At 42.5% G+C, this 23,395-nt stretch overlaps 2 protein-coding genes across 2 annotated transcripts; both read right to left on the bottom strand.

Moving 5' to 3' along the window:
• Window positions 1-19,540: 19,540 nt before the first annotated feature.
• LOC307030057 (uncharacterized protein) lies at window positions 19,541-20,179 on the bottom strand. The gene is made up of 2 exons (XM_079666280.1): window positions 20,018-20,179; window positions 19,541-19,815 (listed from the first exon to the last, which is right to left on the bottom strand). Exons 1-2 carry the CDS (start codon window positions 20,151-20,153, stop codon window positions 19,583-19,585), a joined length of 369 nt encoding a protein of 122 aa, XP_079522406.1. The 5' UTR covers window positions 20,154-20,179; the 3' UTR covers window positions 19,541-19,582.
• Window positions 20,180-20,273: 94 nt separating this feature from the next.
• On the bottom strand, window positions 20,274-23,071 carry LOC307029665 (uncharacterized protein; the record flags this gene model as incomplete). The annotated part of the gene is made up of 7 exons (XM_079665744.1): window positions 22,954-23,071; window positions 22,511-22,604; window positions 21,955-22,081; window positions 21,638-21,795; window positions 21,379-21,496; window positions 21,195-21,290; window positions 20,274-20,470 (listed from the first exon to the last, which is right to left on the bottom strand). Exons 1-7 carry the CDS (start codon window positions 23,010-23,012, stop codon window positions 20,274-20,276), a joined length of 849 nt encoding a protein of 282 aa, XP_079521870.1. The 5' UTR covers window positions 23,013-23,071.
• Window positions 23,072-23,395: the final 324 nt, after the last annotated feature.

Genomic DNA, 23,395 nt, shown 5'->3' with positions numbered 1-23,395 from the left:
GTTTGTTACGGGATCATAGTTGTTCGGTTAATTCTCTAACTACAGATGATCTTGTGTGTGGATGTATATATGGATATATATATATATGTATATATGGATATATATATATATATATATATACTATTATTATTAATTACAAAAAAAAAAAAAAGAATGTTCATGGTTCTATCCAATAAGAGGTTATTTTATTTGTATTCCTCTGCTCTCTTGTTCTGAAAGATTGGCAAGTGGTCTAAATGTTTAAGCTGGAGCCTACGGAAGTATGGGAGCCTCCACGTCTCTGCGCTACGCTGCTCCTCACTATGAGGATCAAGCATTTAGAGTAACCAAAGTTTTTAGTTACCTAGGGGGTTTTAGGGAAGTTCAGGGGGGATTTTCATGGTGTCTTGCTTATTGTATATATGGTATAATTATTCTACTGTTGTTGGTAGTACTTTCTTTTCCTTTTTGTTTCAAGAGCAGTAGCTAATAGAGATATCCCTGTGGTGTTACACTATACAATTCACTCCACACTAAATGGCAGGTAAAACAGACATAAAGATCACATCCTGGAATGTGAGAGGATTGAATAAGCTTGTTAAGCTAAAACAGGTATTAGGCAGAATTAGACTTCTAAAATCACAGATCGTTTTTATTCAAGAGTCCCATTTAACTGAAATTACTAAAGTTAAAAAAAGATGGCCTGGACAAGTCTTTGCAGCCCCATTTAACTCACAGGCTAGAGGGGTTATTATTTTGGTCCACAAATCAATCCCGTTCAGACTTAGCCATGAAATAATTGACCCGCCAGGAAGATACATTATTTTGCAAGGACAAATATTAGAGACTCAAATTACACTGGTCATTGTTTACGGACCTAACGAGGATAATCATGCATTTTTTAGGAATTTATTTCTTACTGTATCCTCTACTCCTGGACAATATATAATAGGCGGAGACTATAACTGTGTGCTGGACCCAGAGAAAGATCGCTCCTCAGGCATTGATGTTTCTCATCCGCAAGCTAGAAAGGTGCTGCTTCAATCCATAAACGATCTTAATTTAATTGAAGTCTGGAGAAAGCTACATCCTACAAAAAAACATTTCTCATGTTATTCAGGTGAGAAGTCATCACGTATGGACTACTTTCTGATCTCCATGGCCTTATTATCACATGTGAATGAATGCAGTTATGACAGCAGAGTATTGTCCGATCATGCACCCATCTCCTTAACCCTCCATATACCGAGGCTTGTTTGGTGTCCTTCTAGGTGGCGCCTCCAAACCAAATGGTTACAAGACCCAACATTTGTAGAATTTCTTGGTAATAATATTGATAATTATTTTTGTATGAACACAGATCAGACTAGTGCAGGCATAAGATGGGAAGCATTTAAAGCCTTTGTTAGGGGCGTGATGATTAGCTATACAAGCTTTAAATCAAAAGCTCACTATAAAGAGTTAACCAACCTTGAGGCTCAAATTAAAACTGTGGAACTTGACCTATACCAAAATGATATACCAGAGAAACATAAAGAGCTCCTTCTGTTGAGAGCTAAGTATAAAGAGCTATCTGCTAGTAAAATTGCAGCAAACCTCCTTTGGTTAAAGCAATCTTACTATGACCAAGGTGACAAAGCTGGCAAGCTTCTTGCATGGAGAATAAAGAAAATGCAATCGGATAGAGCTAGAAACTCAATCAAATTAGATAACGGAAACAATACAGTAGATCCAGCTGAAATAAACTCCTCCTTTAGAATATTCTACGACTCCCTTTATAGTTCAGAATACCCAGATAATACTCAGTTACAATCTGAATTCCTAGATCAGTTAGAAATCCCAACTATGACAGAGCAAGATAAGACTGAATTGGATACATATTTAACTGTTAAGGAAATGTCGGAAGCCTTGCGGAATATGAGAAGCGGGAAGACACCAGGACCAGATGGAATCCCTATAGAGATTTATAAATTGTTTCCAGACAAACTACTCCCCCCTCTATTAGATATGTTTGAAGAGGCATATGAGTCGGGTACTCTGCCACCATCTTTACGGTCTGCAATTATCACCTTGGTCCCAAAGCCTGGTAAACCACCAACAGAAAGGGGGTCCTATCGTCCCATATCCTTAATGTGTTGTGACACAAACATTCTGTGTAAAACTTTGGCAAGAAGGCTAGAATCATATGTACCATCCTTAATCTCCAATTACCAGAATGGCTTCGTTCAAGGGCGTCAAGCTTTTCATAATATTCGCAAAGTGCTTAATATACTTCATGAAAGGAGTGATGCTAAAGACACCGCAATCCTGTCGTTGGATGCTGAAAAAGCCTTTGACAGGATTGAATGGAAATACCTGATGGAAGTCTTGAGGAGATTTGGGATGGGTGGAAAATATCTCAAATGGTTGAGACTTCTGTATTCAGATCCAAAAGCTGAGGTATTAACAAATAACATGATATCCAAACCGTTTAGTCTACACAGAGGCACAAGACAAGGATGCCCCCTGTCCCCTCTTTTATTTCTGTTTGCTATTGAACCACTAGCTTTGGTTATCCGGCAACATCAGAGCATTTTGGGTGTGAGGATAGGTGAATCTGAGCATATGATTTCCTTATTTGCGGATGATATTATTATTTTTCTGTCAAAGTTGAGAACATCTATCCCAAAACTTGTTAGCCTAATCAATTCATTTGGGGAATTCTCTGGATATAAGGTCAATAATTCTAAATCCACTATATATTTTTTAAATAAAAATGAGAGACAAAACCCAGGGTTCTCATTCTTAACACTCCGTTCGATGTCTCACTATGGGATGCGCCTCATCGCGGAGCAAACAGAAGCATCAATCTCATTACGCCAATCCTGATTGGCTGGTGATCTTGACGTCAGCGTCAGGGAATCTAACCCCTATAAGTAGCTTGCGCTACGCCGCATGCATCATTCAAACACCTCTTCTCGCTTCAGAGTACATCTCTATTGGTAGCCGGGCAAGCTCACACAGTCCACAGACGGAACCAAGCTATCCAAGCTAACTTCGGTCGACGGGCGCTCGCCGACTACTTCTATATATACTTCTGCAAGAAGACTGTTAATACTAACACACCAGTTAGTGTTGCAATCTACCTCGCCGTTTCTTTCTTCGGAATTAAAGGTAAGGTTTTGATTTTTCAAGCTGGTAACACACCTGTTACTAACTTGCCTTTCCTCACTAACGACACCAAGGTAGCGGGGACGGTTTTTTCTTTTTCTCTCTCACACCAGAGGAGGGGAAGATAAAAAGGGTATTAACACACCAGTTAATATTCTTTGAGAATAAAATTCTACACCGTCGTTTTTTTCTCCGGATTAACGACAGGTGGGGAAGGATTTTTTCTCAGCAACATACCTGTTACGAGCGGGTCCTCTCCACGCCGTCACCACGGCGACCGAGATGGACGCTTCTCTCCCTCACACCAGAGGAGTCAGGGACTCGGAGGCTCGGCTCTGCGGCTGCGGGTTGAAGATATCAGGCACAGACTCACACCAGGTCTGCTCGTCCTGCCTCGGGCTGGAACACGCCCAGGAGGCTATCGACAACCCCGGCTCATGCGGGCATTGTGCCCGCTTCACCATCAAGAGCCTCCGCCGACGGCTAGCACGCCAAGCTAGCTTGTCGGGACAGGACCCCCTCATGTCCGCTGTTTCGCCGGCCGGCAATCAAGACATGGAGGCGTCCGCCGCGGAGATTGAGCCCCTCGCTGTGTCAGGCTGGGGCTCAATAACAGCGGCAGCTGCTGAACCGGAGCCCCGCGCCGTGTCAGGCTGGGGCCCGGCGGCGGCAACAGCCGCGAGAGCGGATCCCCACGCTGTGTCAAGCTGGGGCTCCCAACTGGACCTCACCATGGTCTCGCCCGCGGATGATGTCCTGGAGTTGGACTACATGGAGGACGAAGAGGATACCTCTGAGTTCCTCCGGTCCGACTCGGATGAGCAAGACGATGATGTCTTCGTGTCATCAGCTCAGGCTGCAAAGCCGGGAGCGATGGCTGCTCTCCCGGGCGATAGCGCACCAGCTTCGCCCTGTCTGAGCATGGACCTGCAGGCCGTGTGTCAACGTGCCGCGTCCAGGCTGGACATCCCATGGCCTGAAATGGCCAAGGAGACCTCCAGGTCTCGCTACGAGGGGAAGACTTTGCCCCAAGCAGCGAGGAAAAAGAGGCAGCTCCTTCCAGTCTTCCCGGAGATGCTGGACGAGGTGTCGGTCTCGTGGAGAGACCGCCCCTTCAGTAATAAGGCCCCAATCCAGGGTGCCTCCTCCCTGGACTGTGACGGTATGGAGAGGCTCGGCCTGCTCTGCATGCCGCCCATGGAACCGCTGGTGGCAGCCCACCTCCAACCGAGACTGGCTCCAACACCAAGCAGGAACCCCACGCTACCGGTGAAGGCAGACCGGTTCAAGTCAGCAATGACGAAACGGGCCTATAAAGCCGCAGCGTTGTCCGCCAGGGCACTCAATGTCTCCTTACTGCTGACCGCCTACCAGGCGGAGCTCTGCGAGGACCTATCGAGCAAACCTGGGCCGGCCGTATGGGACGAGATTGCAGCGATCACGGACATTTGCCTCCGTGTGCAGCGCTGTCCAGTCCAGGCGTAATGCTGGAGGTTTGGCGGTTTGGGAGGTTTGGCGTCATGGGCATAATGGTGGTACAGGAGAGAGCCAGGTGGCTCAACCTGACCGACCTCCCAGACCGGGAAAAGGAGGATGTTTTTGACATGCCTATCGTTCCCGAGGGTATTTTCGGCTCCGCTTTAGTCTCGATGCAGCGGAGATGTGAGTCGAAAAAGAAGGAAGATGAGGCCCTCCACCTCTGTCTCCCCCGGAGGGTCCAGCCGCTACCTGCGACGGTCTCGCGGCAGTCCTTCGCCCAAGTTGCCTCACGTCCTGCCCGGTTCAAGGTACCGAGGCAGCAGAGGCCACAGCCCGCCCCGAGTCCCCAGCCCAGGCAGGAGACGAGGACGAGCTGGCCGAGGACATCTCCGGTTTCGGCAGCTGCTGTTCAGGCACAGCCGACTCAGATTTTCGATCACCAGTCGAGGAAGAAGAAGCGGGCGGCCTGACAGCCTCCTCTCCTCTCCTCGGTGACAGAGCTGGAAGTTCCCTGTTCCCCAGCTCCAGATGTGTTTTCGGGGTGCCACCAGGCCTCCATCTTCCTACCGCCTCGAGTGATGCCGCAACGCCATCCTCAAGTTCGCGCCAGAAGGGAAACAGACTTAATACCAGAGACAGCGAGTTCTGCTATCTGCCTAAGTCACAAAAACACATGTCACAATTGTTGTTGTTTTCAAATAAACCATTTTTCACTGTCGCATCCAGGCTTCAAGCCGAGGGCGCAGTCCAAAAAAATGAAAAGAAAGACAATAAAAACACTAAACAGTCTGTCGCCTGTCCCTCTTTTGAGAGCAGCTACGGCCTCTCTCAAAAGGCGGATAATAGACGGGTCTGTGAAGGCACAACCGCCATGCGCATGCGCAGTGACGACTGGGGTTATAGAGCCGCTACCGTCACGCGCATGCGCAGTGCCGGCTGGGGTTGTGAAGGCACCACCGTCACGCGCATGCGCAGTCTCGGTGGGGATTGTCGAAATGGGGTACCATCGTGTTCAGACACTAGAGGGCCCCATAACACAACAAATACAGACTCACAGGGTAAGAGACGTGACATCTCCGCTGGCTCTAAGGAGCGAACAGTGGGAGATGCTCACAACGTCTGCTTGGGTTTTCAAGACAGTAACACGGGGCTACAGACTCCAATTCGCTGTCACCCCCCCTCGCTTCTCGGGCGTTCTGTATTCACAAGCCCGAGGAGAGTCAGCCCATATTCTGGAGAGAGAGATTCTCTCACTTCTAGAAAAGAAGGCTATTTCTATAATACCCGCCGAGCGGAGTCAGAGCGGCTTTTATTCCAAGTATTTCCTCGTTCCCAAACGGGGAGGAAACGGAATTCGGCCAATACTAGATTTGAGGGCTCTGAACAAATATCTAAAAAGATACAAATTCAGAATGCTCACTCACACATCTCTGCTGCGTCTCGTGCGACAAAACGACTGGTTTACATCAGTCGACCTGAAAGATGCGTATTTCCACATCGCAGTATATTACCCACACAGGAAATATCTGAGGTTCGCATTTCAGGGGATCTGTTACGAATACAGAGTACTTCCCTTCGGTCTGTCTCTCAGTCCAAGAGTGTTTGTAAGATGTACGGAAGCCGCGATAGCCCCGTTAAGACAACAGGGTATTCGCCTGGCAACCTACCTAGACGACTGGCTGCTTCTCGCACAGTCGGAACAAGAGGCTATTACGCAGACAAATGTCCTCGTAAAGCACCTGCTCAACCTGGGTTTCATAATAAACACAGAAAAGAGCATGTTGTGCCCGGCACAGACTGTACTCTTCCTGGGTTTACACCTGAACTCGGTGCCCTTTACAGCCCACCTGTCAGCGGAAAGAGTGAAAGCTTTCAGAGCTTGCCTCGTTCATTTCCAGCTGCGCAAACATGTTCTTCTCAGATTATGCCTGCGGTTACTGGGGCTCATGGCGTTAGCCATCCTGGTCGTACGACCGGGATGGTTACACATGAGGGAGTTTCAGCGCTGGGTAGCCGCTCTAAAACTAAACCCCGCACGTCATGGCGCGCGGAGAGTGATGGTTACTGTGAAATGCGTAATGGCACTGCGCCACTGGCTGCACCCGACTTTTCTGGTACGGGGCGTGCCTATGGGTGCTGTCCTTTCACGGAAGGTGGTCACCACTGACGCATGTCTGACAGGCTGGGGAGGTATTTATGAAGGTCGTCCGGTGAGGGGTCTCTGGAGCAGAGACCTCCAGCGGTCGCACATAAATTACCTGGAGCTTTTAGCGGTGTTCCTCACCCTAAAACGCTTTCTGCCTTTTCTCAGAGGACACCATGTCCTCGTGAGGACGGACAATACGACCACAATATCGTATATAAACCGACAAGGGGGTTTGCGCTCTCTCCAGTTACACATGCTGGCACGCAAACTGATCTTGTGGAGATGCGGCCGTCTCCTCTCTCTGAGAGTGACGCACGTACCGTGTGTGATGAACCTCGGGGCAGACCTGCTGTCCAGAGGCGTACCACTATATGCAGACTGGAATCTACATCCAATGGTTCTGAGCCAGCTCTGGGTGCGTTATGGCCGAGCCGCGGTAGATCTGTTCGCATCAAAAGAAAATGCTCACTGTCAGCTTTTCTTTTCAATGCGCGATCAAAACGCACATTAGGCGTGGACGCGCTCGCGCACATTTGGCCTCCGGTCCTCCTGTACGCGTTTCCACCCCTGGCGCTGATACCCCCAACTCTGGCCAGAGTGAGGGAACGGCAACACACAATGACCCTGATAGCTCCGCACTGGCCTGCAAGGTACTGGCTGGCGGAGATATATCAGCCGCTGTGCGGTCAGCCGTGTCTCTGCGCAGCTCCCCCTACGCAGAGACATACTGTCTCAGGCGGGGGGGACGATCTTTCACCCACACCCAGAGCGCATGGCCCTATGGGCCTGGCCCGTGAGTGGTATAATCTGAATGCAGTGGGTCTCCCGCAGAAGGTGATAAACACTATTTAGAGTGCGAGAGCTTCCTCCACTTGGTCTCTTTGCGACTGTAAGTGGTGTTTGAGGACTGGTGCCTTCAAAAAGGGCACACCTCTTTTCAATGCCCTGTGGGAGTGATTTTATCATTTCTACAGGATCTAATTGATAAACACAGAGCTTTCTCCACGATCAAAGTCTAGCTGGCTGCTATTGCTGCATGCCATGTGGGTTTTGAGGATAAGACGGCCGGCCAGCATGCTCTGGTCTGCCGTTTTATGAAGGGAGCTCGCAGGCTCCTTCCTGTTTCCAGGTCACTGGTGCCCTTATGGGACTTGACAGTGGTTTTAGATGGGCTCACTCGAGCCCCATTTGAACCCCTGGAAGAAGCTGACATGAAGCACCTGTCACTCAAGACAGTGCTGTTACTGGCCCTGGCATCCGCCAAGCGAGTCAGTGACATTCATGCGCTATCTGTACATCCTTCATGCACTCAGTTCGCCCAAGGGTTAACGAGAGTGTTGCTGAAGCCCAACCCTGCCTTTATAGCTAAGGTGGTTGGTTCATGTACCCCCATTGACATTGAGGAATTTCCTCCGCCGCTGTGTCCCTCCGGGGAACAGCAGCCGAATTTGCTATGTCCAGTCCGTGCTTTACGCACTTATATGGACAGATCAAAAGAGTTTCGTCATAATGACCAACTCTTTGTGTCCTTGGCTAACCCTCAGAAGGGCAAGCCTGTTACTAAGCAACAGCTCTCTCACCTGATTGTGGAGGCAATTGCTTTGACTTACACGAGTCAGGGTCTGCAGGCACCTTCGGGTTTGCGTGCTCATTCGACTCGTGGTCTGGCTACATCCTGGGCTTTGTTCAAGGGTGTTTCCATCCAAGACATTTGTGCAGCAGCGAGCTGGTCCTCGCCGCTCACTTTTGTCCGCTTTTACAGATTAGACGTCTCTGCTCCCAGTGTGGCCCATGCAGTGCTGGGCCCCCTGCTGAGTTAGAGCTCTAACTGTTAAATTCTGGTTGGGTTTGGTGATTTTCGAGATAAGCTCGTCTGGCAATACGGGAGCTACAATATCCCATAGGGAGACATCGAACGGAGTGTTACGAATGAGAACTATAGGTTACTTACGTAACCCCAGTTCTCAGAGTAACATGAAGTGAGATGTCTTACCAGACGGCCCTCCTTGCTATGGTGAAGCGAGAAGAGGTGCTTATTTTGAATGATGCATGCTGCGTAGCGCAAGCTACTTATAGGGGTTAGATTCCCTGACGCTGACGTCAAGATCATCAGCCAATCAGGATTGGCGTAATGAGATTGATGCTTCTGTTTGCTCCGCAATGAGGCGCATCCCATAGTGAGACATCTCACTTCATGTTACTCTGAGAACTGGGGTTACGTAAGTAACTTATATATACCCACCCCCTTTTCAGCTACTCGGGAGGGTTTTATATACCTAGGAATAAAAATCGTCCCGGAAATTGAGAATATTGTCCCCTCCAATTATGACCCCATAATACAATCAGTAACATAATCTCTGAATAGATGGATGCCAATGCCCATCTCCGTGTTAGGCCGTATTAATATTCTTAAAATGTCTATTCTTCCAAAATTTCTTTACCTGTTTCAGTCTATTCCTCTCCCTCTTTCACAATCATTTTTTTGTAAGCTCAGGCAGCTCTTCTCAAAATTCATATGGAACAACAGGCGTGCAAGACTACGGCTCTGCCTTTTACATCTGCCTTATGATAGAGGGGGACTTCAAGTACCTAATCTACAATTGTATTATTGGGCAGCGCAGCTGCGCACAGCCATGTTTTACTTCTCCTCCTCTGACCCTCCAGCATGGCTAGACATTGAACGCAATACAGCACCGGGCCTATCCCTCCAGTCATATATCTTTTCTGCTCATGCTAAAAAACTAAAACAACAGACAAAAAACCCATTTGTTAAAAATACTGTTTCTGTTTGGCATGAAGCACATGTCTATATAGGAGATGCTCCCAAACTATCCCAGTTCTCCCCAATATGGGGTAATGACAACTTTGTCCCCGGAAGAGCGGATGGGGGATTTAAACAATGGGCTGCCAAGGGTCTGAGTAGAATAAAAGACTTGTATACAGAAGGAAAACTTATGTCCTTTGATCAGTTGGTTCATAGATATGCCATCCCTAGAAGTCACTTCTTTAAATTCCTGCAGTTAAGGAGCTTCATATCAGCGCAGACTAAATGCTTAGATGAGCCACCCTTGTCAGTTGTGGAGAGAGCCACTCTAAATTATATGGATGCTCGAGGCAAACTATCAGTCATTTATGTTCTGCTGCGGTCCAAATCAAAGGACAACTCACACTCAAGACTCGATGTTTGGAGAGATGATTTGAAAGTAGACATTACAGAGACTGAGTGGGAAAATGCTTGTTTAAAGGCACAAACCCAGACTATAAACACTGCACTGAAACTGATACAATATAAATGGCTGTTCAGAACCTATGTTACACCTGTTAAACTGAATCTTTATAATCCTAACATTCCTGATAACTGTTCCAAATGTGACGATAATGTTGGTACTCTGCTGCACTGTATGTGGGAATGCCAAAAAATCCAATCATTCTGGAAAGATATAGTTAACCTGATTGTACGTGTAACTGCTATACAGATTCCTCTTGACGCAAAGCTCTGTATATTAGGTATATATCCTGACCAATTTGTACCAAGCCGTAAAGCAGTGCCCTTGATTAATATTTGCCTACTTCAGGCTAGGAGAGTAATTGCACTGAGGTGGAAAAATACGGATGGTCCTACACCTGCATTGTGGCTGCGGGAAATGGCTTCCTGCCTCGCTTTGGAAAAATTAACCTATGTGGTCAAAAAGAAAGTAAATAAGTTTTAATGAAATATGGGATACATTCATGCACTTCCTTGAAAGTGATCAAACTGAAATTGATGAGTGAAATTGATGGATATCGCTATCAAACACTGATAGATAATAAGGAATAATAACAATGCTGCTTATAATAATAACGATAATAATTATATCTAAATATAGAAACGAATTATTCTTTCATATACATTTTTTGTATTATTGTTTCACATCCTTTACTTATATCTGATTGTATTTACTCCTGTTTTATTTCAATCTGTGAGGTTTCCCTGAATGTCCGATGTTGAGGGTGGGGGGAGGGAAGTTATTTTTCCATGTGTCAATGTATGTATGTATGACTGTATGTTCTTTCTATGTTGAAAAACCCAATATATGTAATAAATAAAAATAAATAAAAAAATGTTCTGACTCACCAACCAACATCAAAGAACTAGTAGCGATGTATGGTATCCTCACGTTGCCTATGTTTAAGCCAGAAGGTCAAACACCACACAGATAAAAACCTACTGCCAACTCTCACTTACACTCTGCACCTGCATAAGAGGATTTTACTCTCCATAACAGCAGTAGGCAGAAGTATGTCTTCCTCATTTCAAAAGGGACAACAAAATACATAAGGATCTAGAAATAAAGGCAATGTTTGTGATACACTCTTTAAAACATTTTCACAACACTCTCCACTCAGCTTCATGTTGGGAATATCTGAGTAATAGAACGACCAGATGAGATAAGAAATTAAAATACTTTGTGTGAGCCTTTGGACTGTAGTAGTTAGTTTTCCTCAAGTCCGTTTTTCTTCTTGTGCACAGATTTCCTTAAGCTAGCTTATTTTGCAGACAGCTCTGCTGCCAATTCAACATGTTGAATCATCAGCAAAGGTTGTTGGGAATGGCAAAAAAGGCAAATTATGCGGGACACACCACAAAAACATGGCCGACGGCCAATGCGGTGTGGTTAATTAATATTTAGTTTTTGTCCTCTCTTCTGTTTCAAAGGGCTGTAAAGAAGTGCTGGTCCATTGGCTGCCCTGCCCTGCATGGTAAGTTCAGATTTCTTGTTTAACTCAATTGTCAATAAATTGACAGTTCGGCCTAATTAATAATGGAGTGTAACGGGTACACCTGTATGTTTGTATACCTTATGTATGCCATGTGATCTTTGTAGTGTATCTGTGACTCTGGTTGTTCTATATGTATACCTATGTTTATGTGTATTCTCTTGACTGCCCAAGGCAAATCTCTCCCAAGGGAGACAATAAATCTCTATCTATCTATTTAAGAAGTCAGTTTTGCCATGAATTGTGAGTTATTTAAGTTCATGTAATAAGCACCTGCACCATTTTAAGTTCAGAAATCCGAGAAATCAGGGTTGCTTTGTAATTATAGACTGAGAGAACTTCAAGAGGACATAGTCTGTTAATTTCCAGGTTCATTAGTATTACGTTTTTCCTGCTTAAATGTTCAAAAAGCTCTTTATTGTTCTCATACTGCCTGTGCTGCTGCACCTCTTTTCACCCTCTGTATGAAACCAGAGCCAACCGCTTGGATACGTCCCGCCCCTTAGTCTATTACGTTTAATGTAGGAATTAGTTTCAGTCAGGTGTGTTGGAGAGAAACTCTGGGGGAACTTTTTCTATTAAGCTTTTGCAGTCCCTTTACATTCACAATTACGTAATCAACACACTACTGGAAAAGGAAAACCCCAAAAAGCACTATTGGGCCCTTTTTAATATGTGGCATTGGTGATAGCCTAAAGAGAGATGTAGCTTTGTCAACACCTAAATCTACTGTTAAGTGTGTTTTTACTAATAATAGTTACAAAGACTTAAATGACATGCTAAATTGTGACCAGCTTGAATGTCAACAATCACCAATATGCAGTTATGGTCATCATTATTGTTGAACGAATCAGGTGAACTGCTTATCATAGAATTAAAATAATGCAGTATGGTTTGGGGTAAACAACGTTTAAAACACTGCTGTCTAGGGGTGTCACGGTGTGAAATTTTCGGCTCACGGTTATTGTGACCAAAATTACCACGGTTTACGATATTATCTCGGTAATTTTTTTTTTTTTTAGTTAATTTAAAAAAAAAAAAAAATTTCTCTCTCTATATATATGTATATATATATATATATGTATATATATGTATATATATATATATATATATATGTATATATATGTATATATATATATATATATATATATATATATATATGTATATATATAGAGAGAGAGAGAGAGAGAGAGAGAGAGAGAGAGAGAGAAAAACAGCCATTAAGTTACTATTCAACAATCATCAAGTTTGCGTATGAAGTCAAATACCTACATTAATTTATTACCTTAAAAGTGTAATGTTGATGCAGGTAAATGGTAAGTTTAGGTTATTAGGCAAGAAGCCAGTACTGTATGAGAACTAAGCTGTTTAGCGCCTTACAATGGCGTTTAGTAGTGCACTAGCTACCAACGAATAGAGCATGGCACCGCAGTAGGATGTATTTTAAAATGCTAGCAGTGGGCGTGCTTACACTGACATTTAATATCAAGGTTTAACATTTTAGACAATCGGGTATAACGTTGCATTATCCCTTGACCCAAAGTCAGAAGTAACTTAATCATTAATGTGTTTCACTGCACTATTTTCACTGTCTCATGGCATATCAAAGTTTAGCTATTCAACTTAGCTTAGAATGGCGTTTAGCGCCGATCTAAGAATGGTGAACACACGAGAGCAGGTGCATTTGCTAATGTAATGTAAATGATTATTATCAAGATTTAACATTATTGACAGTCGGATATAATTGTTACATTTCCCCTTTACCCGAAGGCAAAAGTTATTTCGAGCATTTCAGCTAAAACTATGTGTTAATATTAACAAATATACCTTGCACTGGCTGTGCAGCTGCGGGTGATGGTCTCGTAGATGAGTGAGCAAATTCGATGTGTTGCTCCCTTTCGCGGATACCTTCCGCCGGCATGTCCTGCACACGGGGGCACCGTCCTCCACCAGTTGCCCCTCGGAGTTTTTTAAATATCCAAAGTAGGACCACACTTCTGATCTTCTGCGCTTAGAAGGTGGAAAAATGGTACCATCGCGGCTTCCTTCTTCTGCTGCCATGCTTAAAGTGTGATAAAAGAACCTAGGACTAGTGGCGCCTGCGAACGTTCGAAAGTGTCACGTGTGTGGTGTAGAGCTCTAGTAACGCACATAGATAACATTATGTTTTGAAATGCAAAGTATTTAGCGCGGTAACAGTGTAATACAGTGTAACCGTGGGAGTATTAGGGAAATGAAAGCTCTCCCGGTGTAACGGTGTGCGGTAATTTAACCCACCGACATAACACCGTGTTTTGAAATTCAGAAGGTTATCTCACCGTCAAAATATTTTAGCGCGGTTACCGTCTACACCGGTAACCGTGACACCCCTACTGCTGTCCCACAGACAACATTAAAAAAAAAAAACGCTGAATACGTTTCGGTGGTTGGAAGCTTAGCAGCATAAGGATCACCCTCAGTTTCCTTGGAAAGTCGGAACAAGAGTAGGCACTAAAGGCCCGACCGACAGGCGTATCATCCAGGATTTGAAAACAGACCGTTATGTGTATGGCCCTTCTTAGGGTTGAGAAGACATTTGAAAGGATTTTGTATACTCAACATATTTCAGAAATTGAAAAATTCTAACTGTTTTTTTTTTGCCTTGTTTTTCTTTCAGCAAAAGACCTGGCCACCATCCTAGGAACCGCACATGATTATAAACATGACAGTGTCCTAAATGTTCGTTGTTGTGTTGTAAATTATGAAGTTCTGTTGACGAACTAGTTCATTTAAAAAATCTCATAAATAAATCATATATAAATATATTTGAAATCAAAATAAAAGTATTTGTTTATAAACATCTGTTTCATCATTTACAGTGTTAGCAAGGCACTCACCATTTTGTTCAATACATTCGTGATTGATACAAGTTATGATTGATAAAACTAGTAAATCTGTCAGATTTGAGCCGAAGACAACAACTCAACTTTGTAGGCTGTTTTTTTTCCTCATTGCTATTGATATCAATTAAGAAATTAAGTTATAGGGACAACCATAGATGGTCAGGGTCAGGAACTTTCCAAAAACGACAGATCTTATAGGACAAAGTTTATTGCTCACCTCTGTCCGGCAGAAGCCTCTTTCAGGTGTAGATTCTGAGACCATTTGGGACTCCAGCCTCAAGTATTTTGAATAATTGATTGTTTGATGGTAGGAGATCTTTAAGGTATAAAAACATGTTATGCCTTCAAATGTGGGCTTTATACCTTTTTTAACTACAAAATACAGAAAAATATACACTGAGGGTCAAGATTAGATAACACTGCTGTATTCAACCCGGTATCAGGGCAAGACGTGAACATGTGACGATTTACCATGCTGGGAGACGTGAAGATGTCACGATTTCATCCCTTCAAACGTAACAGTTACACTGTATTGTGAACATGGAGAACCAGTGGAGAAATACCCGGAAGTGCCAAGCAAATAAAATAATACTTTATTCCGAGTGTGCTTGCTTTTCTCTTTGGAAGTCATCACTGTTGGGGAAATATTTTCCAAGGTCCATAACTTTGACCCAGTTTATCAGTTCAAACTGTCCTGACTGAGCACACGCACCTGTAACCTTGGCTGCTGTGCTCTCAGTGTTCTGTCTCCCTGTTCCTGCCTGTTGGATCAGCTGATAGAGGAGTTATGATTATATCTTGTTATGCACAATGTTGATTATTCTCTCTGAACTAGCTAAATACATGGGTCTAGGGTAGAGTTCTTCAGAATTGAGGTGGCAACTAGGCATGGGCGGTATCATTTTTTTCATACCGTCATACCTTGCTGACATCATACCGTGGTATACGGTATATGACGGTATCAGTGCCAATTTAAGGGGTAATTTCTCCCCAAAAAAATGTTTTTACTCACTATATCAACAGCCCCACCAAAAATATTTTCCACCAGCCACCACTGACGGTATGACTTGGGTCGACTTGAGTGACGTGGCGTTCGGCGGCAAATAGATGTTTCGAACGGTATATTATATGTTCGGTGTAAAATGCAGCCCGAGCCGGTAAACGCTCGCAAAGTGCCGCGACGTGCGCGCAAGTGCAAAACAAGGGCTGCATACATGACACATTGTGCAAATGGCACATTTTGAGATCGGATACAGGACGCGTTTGTAGATGTCCGACGTTGTTTCCATAGTGAGCTAAGTTAACAATATATCATCATACATAAAAAAATTCCGGGAGTAAATACTTGACTTATTGAATAAAGTTTGCTATATTCACTAACTAGTTTGGCAATATTATTCCGTGCATGTGTTAAAAACCTTATTTCCATTTGATTCATTGGATTACTCGCGTGAATGTTTAGCACGTAAATGCTTTCGTTTTTAAAACCGTCCGACCTCGACTACAAAACCATCAACCAGTTGCATAGGATTAAAAAATGTCAACACTCACTCACCCCGTCTTAAACATTCCCAAAGAAGTGCCTCTGTCTCTCGTTGTACTGGATGAAGTCACTGTCGACGAGTAAACCCAAAAGAGTCCCAAACAGGCGCAGAGGCATTTTTCTTTTTTACTAGTTGTCCGAGTTCGGGGCCGGCAAATGCTGCCGCCATCTTGCTCAGCTCAGCTCTGTGCTGAGCTCTGAGAGCGGGAAAGACGGACTGCCCTCCCTTGCCCTCTGCTGGCGCGTGCTGTGCATTACAACCAATGTCGTCCCTGTCAAAACTCCGTGTCAGTGTAATAGAATGAAACGCATCTGTGATTTGGCGCACAGTCTGTGACGTCACGGTATTGAAAATCATACCGACGGTATTTCGAAATACCTGGTATACCGTAATACCGTCATACCGCCCAAGCCTAGTGGCAACTCTACAGTGAAGTCAGAATATAAAAGTCAACCGAATTAGTGTTGATATTGCCAGGAGACGCATTGTGTGAAAATAAATTGAAGATGTTGTTTAATTGCTGATATATTTATGATCCACGTCACGTATGTTTCGGCGGCAGTTCTTCAGTTTGTCCAGAAGTCTTCTCATCAGGGCTCTATAAAGAGAGAACAACGGCAGATGTCTAATATTTAATGCAGCCGAACCGTGTATTATAATGCATTTATGTGATGACTTCCAAAGAGAAAAGCAAGCACACTCGGAATAAAGTATTATTTTATTTTTAAAACATGTTTTCAGATTTCATAAAGCATAAACACCATATCCCAACATGCTTTGGGGCTAAAACATCCAATCAGCTGAGGATCACACGTCACATCACTACTTCTGTTTCCGGTATTGTGTTTATGACGGATGTATTTTGTTATACACACATTCCTTCACATTTTAATTTACATTAAAGTATTTCGCGAGGCCTTCTAAAAATGTTTTAAATATAACTAGGGTTGTAGTTGAAGAGTTTGTAAATTAACATGAACCAAAGCTGTTGCATGGCAACGCCAGCGCCATATAGATAATCCCATGGTAAATGAGGACACAAGTTATCTAAATGACTAATGTCATCTTTATGGCTTTCAGAAAGGACAGGAGACAGACAGGTGACTATCAAAGGACTAGCAGCAGCAGCAGCAGCAGCATGATGATGATGTTAAATGTGTTGTTTTAGGAACATCCATTGCAAATACATGGAATTCAATAAAAATTGAATAGCATATCATGCAGTTTGTCTGTGCCTTTTCCTCCGTGTTGTCCTGGTTTGCTGTGCTGTCTCCTAGTCGCCACCATGGTTTGCTGTGCTGCCTGGGGATGCTCAAATCGCTCAGAGAAAGGAGTACGAATGTACGGCTTCCCCACTGACACAGAGCGGAGGAAAAAATGGCTGGCTCAAGTCAGCAGGAGCAATTTCACGACCAACAGCAACAAAATATGCGAGGTTATTATATACAAACACTGCATTTGCACTTTTTCACAAAACGAAAACCACACCATTGGGAAAGCTTAATGTTTTGTTTAATACAAAAAAACAGGGAAAGGCTTGAAAAACACTGAGAGTTGAGACTCAGGGTGCAGGGTGAGGGTCTCAGTGCAGGTATTCAGGCTCCATTGAATCCCCCTCTGGTTCTTGTGCTGAAAGAGGAAGTAACAGACAGGAGAAAGGGTTATACACACCTATATAGCACACCTATTGGATGGGAAATTGCCTTGGGGAGATAAGGTGTGGTCTTTGTTCCCAACTGAAGTTATGGAACTTTATTATTTCTGAGTTTAACAAAGTATGACAAATGGCGACAGTAACAGATGTGATATGAATTTCTATAAAGTTGTCTCACATTCTTGGTCATATTTTATATACAGTATGTAATGAGTATAACATGTCCAGTAAGTATAAAGTGTTTCCTAATACTGTGTATTCAACCACTATGGTATGGTATCCCAGCTTAATCTGTTATCTGTAAACATTCCCTAAATCTACTAATTTAGGGATAATCCACTGACATCCTTTAATACACATGTTAATTTGAATCAGATGTACTGATAATATCCGCAATATAAATCTTTAAACATCTTCTTACCTTTAAAAGTCCGTTACGAACAGTCTATTATGCTGCAACTCTGCTAGCCTTGGCGCTAACTTCCGGGAACGATTGAGAGGATGTATTAGAACGAAATCTAAAATGAAATTTGTAAGTAAGCCTTCTGTATGTAAAAAAACACCTGTATGTAAATTGTAAATAAGCCATCTGTATGTCAAATATGTCTTGTATGTCTGAAATGATATGATGAATTGGAAATGGGGGACCCTGATGTAAACAAGACGAAAGTCTTTCTCTGGTCTGCATCCCCTTAACAATTGTATGTTTTGAGCTGTACTGTACTGTACCCAATATACAAGCTGTTAATAAACTTTTCAATCAATCAATCAATCAAGAGGCTCCACGATCCGCCATTGCTGTAAAAAAGTGGTCCATTGGAGTGAACGGAGATGACGTAACTCTCAGTCTATATGGCGCTGGGCAACGCAATCGCACAACGTCACGTCCAGTATTTCCACAACCACACACATCGATTTAATACATTTAAATTTACCACTGGTGGATGAGTTTTTACTATGGGAGATATTTCCTATGCATGGCCTCAGACTAGTAAGCTTTTTAAAATAATGATCCAACTTGGATGTTTTAATGGGTATTGGGTACATTTGTGCTAATATTTGTATTAAAATGTATTGCCGATAGTAGCCTATGAGAAGTGGTTACTATGTAGTTAATATTGTTGAATTGTTACTTTGATGTACTCAGTGTTAGGGCTTTACACATTACAACAACGTTACACTGCCAATGTCTGTCTTTATTATCTGACCCTTTAAGATGTCCCTTACACTACCAGTGCTTTTTGGAAGAACTGTTGTCCCTCTCCCGATCCTCAACATAGGTTCTAGTTAGTTATGAACTATGTTACACATCCAATATCAATCTCTGTTATAAATGACTGTAACCTCAGTTCAAGCTAATTATTTGATGTGTGAAGACAACTCTATAATGTAATAACATATCAAGTGGGTATCAGTAAATATTTACAGACATCAGTTATGTACAAAATCTATTGTATTACTATTTTGGTAAGACAAAAGAGCATATATAGCAAAACACAGGTTACAATATGATAATGTACATGACAAAGGAAAGAAAAGAGGTGCTGCAGCACAGGTAATATGAGAAAAAAAGTAATTTTTCAACATTAAAGCATGGAAACATGTCACAGTAGAAGCGCTCATTTCAAACTCAAATAAGCTTAATATGTCCGCTTTAATGTAAAAACTGCACACTTAATCAAATCCAGACGGAAACATCTACATGTTAGCTCGCTGTGTTAGCGTGCTAGTGTTGTGCCTGTTAGCTAGCTAAACACCACAGGTTAGTTGTTAGACTGCTTTGTGTTTGGTGTCACTTTACTACCTTTTTATTCACTTAAAACATTCAGCTAGCTGAAATCTGATTATTAAGTCAGAATGGCTGAAGGGAGCTGTGAAAATGAAGAACAGTAAAGGCAGATATATGGACACAATATGAACCTGAAAATAAGCATAATATGTCCGCTCTAACTATAGAACTGGATAAGGGCACCAAGTAACTTTCCACAAGTCAAGTCCCTTCTTCTCCGTCATCTTCATCATCTGAGCTGTTGTCACTTTGCCAGTCTTTTTCTTCTTCCATGTCCTCGTCCTCGTCCTCCTCCACCAGCCTAGGACTGGGTTCCAGAATTCCTCTGTAGGCGCCTGCTACTGTCTGCTGTTTGAGTCTGAGGTCATGCAGATTTCTCCTTAGAAGACACATAAGACCCTTGTACCCCTCCTCTGTGATTCCATTCGGATAGCCTACAAGTTATATAGCAAACATATAAATTGTGAAAATTATTCAGAGAAAATGTATTTAGGTCAAGAAATACTAGAATGCAGTCAGACTCAAATAAAAACAAACAGATGGATAAAATCTTCTTTAAAGTGTGTTTGCCTTTGCTGGTTTGAAAAACATTGGCTTATAAATTTTAAAGTGAATAAATCCATGTGGTTCACTTACTTCCTGTCTGTGTGATCAATGAAACTGGGGCCATCAGTGTCTGGACCTTTGATACAGAGTCCTTGAGGTACTGACAGTGCTGCATCATCTCCTTCACAAGGATCTGCTTTTCTTCTGTCAGTTGTGACAGAAGCATTTTTTGGTCAAACAGCCCCTTCTTAGTGAGAATGACCACACCGTCTGAGAATGAATATAAACATTTCACATTAATGAACACATTTTATTACTACAGTTTTGTAGATTAGAAGTAAAATCTTTATACAGCACCTCTGTTGGGTTCCTGCCAAGGCCAGATCATGCTCTCTGCAGATTTGGTTGAGAGTTTCTCCCCAACCGAGTTGGTGTCAATAGTGTCACCATCAGGTTGCTGGTTGTACTTGTGGATGTCCTCTAGCAACTTTTTCTTTTCTTGGGCAACCTTTTGGACGATCTTTTGACGCCTTTTGTTACGATCTGTAATGAGAGTAAAACATAGATTACAAAAGAGCTGACGGGATTTAATCAACACAACCAATAAATGTCCCAAAATGCTTACCATTTTGTCTGTAAAGGTAGTGCTTTTTCTGGCAAATGCTCACAAAGAGTGCTTCTATTGAGATCTGCAAACAACCAGCATCTGCAGGACTGGCTGATGCACTTCCTAAATGAATAAGATAAAAACAAGAAAACAAGTTTCAAACACAATCAAGGTCTGTTATTTGCACATCGCACATTAACAGGCACACTAACAGGCACACTAAAGGACAAAGTTTAATTTGGACAGCATTATTTAGTTTTTATGAACCGACTCCATCTATGTATACGTCAAAACAGCATTGTTCTTACCTTTACTGGCCCACTGTTTGACATCATCAACTCACAGTTCTAGCATGTCATCAGAGCAATTCAACTGGTCCTGCATTTTCTTCAGGCTCTCAGTTGCAGCCTCTGTCTTTTCTGCTGTCTGCAAAATAGCAAAACAGAATCATGCCATTTTATAAAATAATTCAATGAAAATAAAACAAAAGTATGCATTTTAAGGAGGAAATTAACACAATAACATATTTAATGAATTTTGTAGCTCTAGTCCTGCACCACTGCAATTTCTATATGGGGGTGTAATTTTTATATATATTGGGTGGACTTAAATGTCAAATTTTACAGCTTAAAATAGTTATCTCCATTTCAATACACAAACATAGTTTTTTGAATCTAGAGGACATGGCAATGTGGAGACAATTCTCTTTGTGATGGTTCCAGCCCATAGCATGGACTGTGAGCATGTCAGTTCTTGCTGTGAAGAAGAATACATCTCATTACAATGTTATAAAATATAAATGTGTACATTTACAGGATGGCAGGGCCCAAACAAGTTCACAAACCTGACTTGGCCATGTATTTAGTTGTTAGGCCACATCTGGATAAGAAGCTGTTTACTTGTTCCACTTCTTCACCAAGAGTGGTGCCGGCACCCTCCTGGTTCCGTGCATTCCAAAGAATCTAAAGCATGAGGTAATCAATGTTGATGCAAATCTCAAGGTCAATAACTCATAACTTAAAACATTCTCTTGGATCAGTTCAGACTCATGTGTAGTGGTCAGATTTAGCATTAATTGTTGTTTAAGTAATTCAAATCCTCACCTCGCATTTGGTGTTGTGGGCTTTGGCATGCATCACAGACAAGCAATGTCTCATTTCCTTTAGGGGCTGAAGATGAGGCAAGGCTTCTGACACTTTGTCAAGATATGGTACATGCCGACACGTCACGTCCATTGCCAAAAGTGAGGCACTCTGGAACTCTTTTTGGAGAAACATCGGATAGGCAAAGATTTCTCCTCAATACATATTTAAAGGTTTTTAAAAAAAAAATAAAAATAGTGAGTACAAAGCAGATTGAAGGTAAGGCTTCAGATTATCTACAAATATTTTAATTGAAAATGATCAAGACAACTACCAACCTTTGAGAAGAAATCCATGCCTACACACAGCAATTTCAACACCTTCTTCATCCAACTTGTTGGCTCGCTTAGAGGTCTCCCTTGCTGCTGTCCAGTGAGATTCCCCACACATTGCTTTTCCTTTAGTCTACCAAAGTAAATCGTTTTTAGAGAATCATTATCAGAAGTTATTTCAAAACACTGGATAGTGGGACCAACTGACGGTATTATCAAACATGTAAACTATTACACACAAGTGTTTTGTGCTCGACTGCCAGATTCACCTGGATATGCAACTCCCTGGATAATAACAAACCTGTTTTTGGATAATTGGAAGGCTCCAAATGTGTAATATATTCTGGATTAGAATTTAGCTGTTTTTTCAATCCAGTTTTACAGCAATAATGTTTGTGACAGTTTGACCGCATTGCTAACCTCATCACCCTGTCATCTGGTCTCAACACTTCTATCCCATCTCCAAAAAAATATGAAGGCAACTGTGTTACTACTATTTTAACTTTTATTAGTTATTAAGAAAGGTGAGATACATTTTTGCTCTGCTTAACTTAAAACTCACACTTTTGACAGCCCCTCGGACATCCTCCACAAAAGTGGAAACCTCAGAGTCTTGGGCTAAAAACACTGCGTCAAAGAAGCCTGGCTCTTCACTCCTATAAGAAAAGGAATTATAGATAACCACTCTAGTTACAAATTGAACATAGTAATAATAATAATAATAATTATATTTAAAGCACATCTTTCAAAACAAGGTTATAAAGTCTAACAGAAATATTTTAGATTCAACAGTTGTAGTTTTAACAGCTATATAACAGGAAAGAACTATAGCTACTAATTGCTCCTGTGGGGATTGTCCACTGTACTGAATGTATGTAAGTCGCTTTGGATAAAAGCGTCTAACAGATGACATGTAATGTAAAAAATAAATAAAAATAGCTATCCCAATGTCAAATTAAAATACAAGGACTAAGGACAATTGCTGTGTCAATGTAAAAAAATTACTGGTTTGTTTTCTGGAACCTGTAAAGTTTCCTATTGCCATCTACTGAAACAGCCACCATTTCAGGGCTACAGGCTGGACAGACAAATGGCTCTTTACCCAGAAGTTTATTCTCTTCAAATGTGCACTACACATACTGCAGAGAGCTTCTCTGAAAAGCATCTGCATTCACCTTGCCAGTCTGAAATAAAAATACATTATATATTTTATCATATTTTGTATCATATCTCGCTCATCCATATTTGGCCATAAATATATTTATTATGATAATACATGTATTTGTCTTTCAGCTTCACATTTGTACTTACTCTTCCAAACTGCTTTGTTCTCTGGTCCAACATTGCAGTAAAGGCTTGTCTAGACATTCCTGGAGCTGCCGTCTTCATAGCCTCAAAGGAATGGAACAGATTTTGGTGGAACAGGGTCTGTGCTTGCATGGTAGCT

This window comes from Notothenia rossii (assembly GCF_949606895.1).
Source record: "Notothenia rossii genome assembly, chromosome: 2".
NCBI lineage: Eukaryota > Metazoa > Chordata > Actinopteri > Perciformes > Nototheniidae > Notothenia > Notothenia rossii.
Note: the sequence above shows the minus strand (reverse complement) of the source record. Positions and strands in the feature narration are given on the sequence as shown.

Coding starts and splice junctions, on each gene's coding strand:
- LOC307030057 (XM_079666280.1), bottom strand. CDS start 20,153: ATGCTTCTGTCACAACTGACAGAAGAAAAGCAGATCCTTGTGAAGGAG. Junction 19,816..20,017: donor ATTGATCACACAGACAGGAA/GTAAGTGAACCA, acceptor TATAACTTGTAG/GCTATCCGAATGGAATCACA.